The 5708-nt window shown below is 41.5% G+C and overlaps 1 protein-coding gene across 1 annotated transcript; it reads left to right on the top strand.

Annotated features, from left to right (window-relative positions):
* Nucleotides 1-388: 388 nt before the first annotated feature.
* On the top strand, nucleotides 389-4059 carry MED10 (mediator complex subunit 10). Its single transcript, XM_068931352.1, has 4 exons — nucleotides 389-574; nucleotides 797-880; nucleotides 2046-2148; nucleotides 3680-4059. Exons 1-4 carry the CDS (start codon nucleotides 447-449, stop codon nucleotides 3773-3775), a joined length of 411 nt encoding a protein of 136 aa, XP_068787453.1. The 5' UTR covers nucleotides 389-446; the 3' UTR covers nucleotides 3776-4059.
* Nucleotides 4060-5708: the final 1649 nt, after the last annotated feature.

Below are 5708 nucleotides of genomic sequence, written 5' to 3'. Positions count from 1 at the left end.
CACCACAGAAGATAAACTGTGTTTGAAGGCGAGCCTCAGGAACATTTTGAGGCGTACGTTCACAAAGTGACACGCGCAGCTGCCGGACTCTCTGGGTGCAGAAGCCCCACAATAAAGAAGCCGCCCCTCGCCTAACCGCGCACCCCGCACGGGCAGTTTCCGCGCAGCGGCCGCCGTGCCTCCTGCCCGGGCCCCACCAGGGCTCCTGGCCGTCGAGGCCGGCGGCACCGAGTGGATGAGCACGGCCGGAGGAACCGAAAGCGATCGCTAAGGACGAGCGACGTTCAAGCCCGGCCCATGAACGGCGCAAACACCGCCGTTACCCGCCGAGGCGGGGAGCGAGCCGCACCCCCCGCCCCCGCCCGCCCGCCCGCCCGCCCGGCGGGGCGGAAGTGACGCAGCCGCCGCCCGGAAGTGCCGGGAGGGGCGCGGCGGCGGCGGCCAAGATGGCGATGGCGGAGAAGTTCGACTCGCTGGAGGAGCACCTGGAGAAGTTCGTGGAGAACATCCGCCAGCTCGGCATCATCGTCAGCGACTTCCAGCCCAGCAGTCAGGCCGGCCTCAACCAAAAACTGTGAGCGGGCCCTCCCTCCCCTCTTCGCCCGCCCGCCCGCCTTGCGGCCTAGAGCAGGGCCTGGCTGCGGGCCGCGCGTCCTGCCCCGGCGCTGGGGCGGCTGAAGGCCCCTGCGGCGGGGCGTGGGGGGGGTGTGTCTGGCTGGCTGGCTGGCTGGCTGGCTGGCGCCGCTGTCGCTGGCGGGGAGGATTAGCGAAGCACGCGCCTTCTTTTCTCTTCCAGGAATTTTATGGTGACGGGCTTGCAGGATATCGACAAGTGCCGGCAGCAGCTTCACGATATCAGCGTGCCCTTGGAAGTTTTTGAGTAAGTAACCGCGTGCCTGGAAGGGAAGGTGTTGCAGGCTGTGGGGCTTGAGGTGGCCAGTCTGTGTGGTGTTGGATCCTCCCACGGAGATTTGGGTGTTTCTTGAAACGCTGTTTTCAGGGTATCTTGCCGCAATGCGAAGGCAGAAGGGTATGAGAAAGGGCAAACTGTACATCTGCTTTCTTTTAGGCCTACGCCTTTTTTTTTCCTACCTATGTTGCATAGCGTTGTAGTAGGTAGAGTCTATCTTACTGCCTATGTCTAGTGACTTGCTAGGTAAGCTTTCATTTTAGAAAAATACTTTTACGCTATGTTCAAATCAGGATGGAAAGTTGCAGGTGAAAATATATAAGGCCAATGTTTAGGTGTTTAATTTCATCAGCAGCCATCTTCTTGTTGGTGCAGAATTAAAACAGTACAAATTAAGTCATGAATGTGGAGGAAAGAGCTATGCAAGATAGCTTTTACAGTGTAACTCTCAAGTTAGCGTACTAATCTTCCGTCTTTTGGTCCAGATGGCGTTGGTTTGCTACATTCTGGTGTGTTACTCACTGCAGGATTTTCTCAGGAAGGCTTTTCACTCTTTATTCTAGTAGTTTATGTTAATAGTTTTATAGATCTTCCATTTCCTGTATACAATAACAAAATATCTCTTTGCCAATTACATTTTGTTTATATCACAAAGCAAAAATATGCTTTTATGTTTGCTGATTCAGCTGTGTTAATTTTTGTTAACCCTTGTACAGACACTTCCTCCTCATCCTTGAATTGCTAGGTACCTTATTCCTAGGTGTCCACAGCTAGTTGGTATGTCCTGAGCAGCTTTAGGGTCAGTTTCCTCTCCTTTGCTTGGAAAAGGATCGCCTTTCTCTTTCATGTGGAAGGTGTTGTCCAATTGTCTGTGAAGAATTGAGTAGCTATATTTTTGTTTGCTTTTAATAACTTCCTCAAAGCTCCAGACTTCCTGGAAATAAAAGACTGAGCCAGCTGTTTGCAGGACCCAAGCTTGTCTTCCTTGAGTTACCATTTTGAAAATGCCCAACCTAAACCATGTTTTAAAGTGCACATTTCAGTAACAGAAAGAAAGCAGTGTGAATAATTCTGTTTCTTGGTGAAAATCCTAGTGGGAATATGATCATTTAGGTGGTATCTCTTACATTTACAGATATATCGATCAAGGCCGTAATCCTCAGCTTTACACCAAAGAGTGTCTGGAGCGAGCTTTGGCTAAGAATGAGCAAGTAAAAGGAAAAATTGACACAATGAAGGTAAACCAGAAATAATGAGTTTGCAAATGTAACAAAACCTTTTTTTGATAAGTTCTTACTTATTTATAAATTTGTATATTTTTCATTTGTGCAGTTATTAAATTTTCCTTACTGGGTGGCTTGTATTAGGGATTGCTCTGCATCTCTGTATTTTAACTGGTGATGATACAGCCTATTCTAAAAAGGAAATTTCTACTTTGCCCTGCAATTGGAGAAACAGATATTGGCATGATTCTGTTTTGGCTAAATGTGTGTATTGTGTTATAGACTAGGATGGGTCTTGGAGTACTACAGTGGCAGGTGGTATGTGAGCCCAAGCTAATAGTCATGAAATGACTTAAAATCTATGCCAGTGGTTAGATTTTCTGAACTTGTAGTTTCATCCGATAAGAACCTGACCATTCTGTTACAGTGTTTAATCATTGGAATTTACTGCTGAAAAATGCTATCAGAAAATGATATTCAGTAAAATTCAAGAAAGGGTTGTTTGTGCTGCAAAACATAGACACATCTCCACATATCATAAACTTCTCTTCTTTCTTTTGGTGTAATGCTCCATGCTTGTAAAAGTTGTATCTTATCAGAGGTGGAGAAGATTCCATATCAGATCAAGTGCACCTGTCCTTTATCAGCTCTGCATTAATAAAGATCATCTAAAAAATCTTGTTTGTAATTAAGAAGGTGTAACTGGAGCATAGTGTGTTTTAAGTTGTGAAATGTTTGTGGTTAGTCAGTGGAAACTAGTCAAAACAAGATGTGCAGATCTCATTCTGCTCTGGTTTCCTGTTCCTTCTGGTCGATCTTGGGCTAGTAATGGGAGGTGGAGAGGGAGGGGAGGAGGGAAGCACTACATACTTTCCTAGGATTTCGATGTTGCCAGTAACTTATCCTACACTTCCTGCATCCTGTTTTACTTCAAAGGGAAATAAGATACTGAAATAGTTCTGTATGTTTTTGTTTTTCTTCTTCCCGTCCCCTGAGATGAGAAAGTAATTGCAGTAATGAAGGGTTTTGGATCATAAATTGCCTCAGAAGTTGCATGGAAAGAGGTGGAAAACATTGAAAGGGAAGGTAGTAATAAAAGTAATAAGAATAAAGTATTTTGAAGCTTAAGTTTACAAGTATAACACATTTTCACTGCAAGTTGTGCTAATCTTGAAATTACAATTCTTGGAAGGAACTGTTTAGAGCCTTTAAGGACCGGACAAAAACCAGTGCACCTGAGTTTAAAGGAAAGATCCAGCTACTCTGTATTTCTTGGACAGGTGCAAATGCTAGTTAGTTCAGGAAATTAAAAACATTTTAGTTTGCCTGATACTCAAGTAAAATCTGCTAAGAAAGTATTTTCTGTGAATTCTGTAATGTCACTTTCTGGTTCTTGTTTGATTTTTTGATACAGTTCTTTCTGGTCATTGAAATGTATAACTAGACTTTGTTGTATACAGACATCTGTATTCATCAGATAGCACTGCTTGATGGATTCTAAATAAAATGGTGCGGGTGATGTGTATGCATTTTCTTCTCTTTCCAGAAATTTAAAAGTCTGTTAATTCAAGAGCTAACCAAGGTGTTCCCTGAAGACATGGCAAAGTACAAAGCTATTCGAGGTGAAGATCCTCCTCCTTAAGTTGGCCTTCAATAGCTCTAGAAATGTCAATTCTATAAACTGACACCTCTCTTTATCAAAGCATTGTTTGAAGGGACAACAACTATACTAAAAAATATGGCAGTGATAGACTGGAAAGGAACTTGATGATCACTGATGGTTCTGCTTCTGAAGCTACTGAATCTTTCTGAAGACTTATGCTCAAAGATTGCAGTTGAAACTTCCTGTGATACCTGCAGGCAGTTATACTACATTTTCCACAAAGTGCATTTCCAGAGCAGAAAAACGAATTTTTTTGTTTTCTGGTAAGTGTGCTCCAGGACTGTGGATTGATCTGTTTTTAGGATAAAAGTATTTATTATACCTGATTGTTTTTCATTTGTAAACTGCTTTTTTTATTGCAGTAAAAAAAACAAAAGACTGCTTTCATCTTACAGAATTGTACTGAAATGGAGCCCATCAAGGGGACTGCAGTTTTCATGTGTCTTAATGATTGCAGCCAAGAAGACATTTTTGTTTTGTTCTGTGAGCTGCAGTGCAGATAGCTGCGGACATAGAAAGCGAGCCTATTCAGGGATTAGCTCCTCAACAATGTTTATTTTGTGTAATAATATTTAATGTAGACACTTCTAATTCTATTAATTTTCTGTAAGCAAATTGTACAATAAAAACTTGGGGAAAAAATCTAGTATGTTTCAGTCCAAGTGCCACTCTTCAACCTATGAACTGAAAGCTCTGGAAAGCAGCACATTCCTCAGTCTCACAGTGATAGAAGTAAAATCAAAACTTGAGTGTTAAAAGTTTATGTTTGAAGCTAATGTAAACTTCATGTTTTGGTTCTTGTGAGGAAAGCTTCTAATAGCCGGAGCAGGAGATTTTGGGGATCAGTGATTGTGTTTAGCTGCAAACTCATCTGTAAAATTGATGGCTGCTTATATGTAATATAGTCCTGCAGTCCATGACCTGCAGTTGCATAAATTTCAGTGATGAAATACTGCATATTGACAATCTTTTGTATAACTGCAGGTGCATATTAGCATTATATTAAAGTGTATTTGAATATGCAAATATGCAGTCCTCCAAATACGTGCAAACAGAAAGTGTGCATCTTCCAGATTCTGATGCATTTACTGTACTGTACATACCATACTGTACTGATTTATACCAAAAAGACATTTTCTCATGGAAGACCCTGGAAGCCTTTTCTTCAACTGTAATTCTGTAGATTAGGTTTAGGGGGGTTTTTTATTTTATTTTTACAAATGCCTTCACTTCACAAGGGCAGGGTTTACTAGAATTTTATTTTGTCACTTAATTTTATCGGCTCAGGTCTGTGATTAGGCAGATACAACTTTAGTGCTGTTGCTTATATTTCTTCAGTGAATATTCTCATGCACATAGTATCATAAAGTTCTATGTTGTCACCTTATATTTAGTATTAATATATGATCACAAATGAAAACAGTGGCAGAGTGTACCCAAAGCAACAACTGATACTTAAATGAGATTAAAATTTGCATCTTTTTGTCGAGTGTATATGTATAACTGAACCACTTGATGCTGTGGCTATTTCATCTAAAAACTGAATCTTCTAGACTATAAAAGCTTAGTATTCGTATTTCCTTTGGGAAAAGATTAATCGACTTAACTCCTTTTACCTCCCTTTCTCTATTCATGACCAGCTAATGCAGTACAAATAGAGAGAAGGGGGGGGGGGAAAAAAAGCTCTTAAGAGCACAACCTTTTGGAGGTCTGGTCAGTTCTTTTTTTAGGGTATTTTAGTGTGGATAATACAGTCTTGTTACGAAAAACTTTCTTCTTGCTTGGAACCACTTTTTAAAAATGTGTAGCCAACATTTCTAAAGTACTAAGGCTATCAACCATTCCTTTTTTTATTGCATGAAGATTCTCAGGTATAATTAGTGGAAACATCAAGTTCAGCTAAATACAAACC

Source organism: Struthio camelus, chromosome 2 (assembly GCF_040807025.1).
Source record: "Struthio camelus isolate bStrCam1 chromosome 2, bStrCam1.hap1, whole genome shotgun sequence".
Classification (NCBI taxonomy): Eukaryota; Metazoa; Chordata; class Aves; order Struthioniformes; family Struthionidae; genus Struthio; species Struthio camelus.
This window is presented reverse-complemented; position numbering and strand designations above follow the sequence as displayed.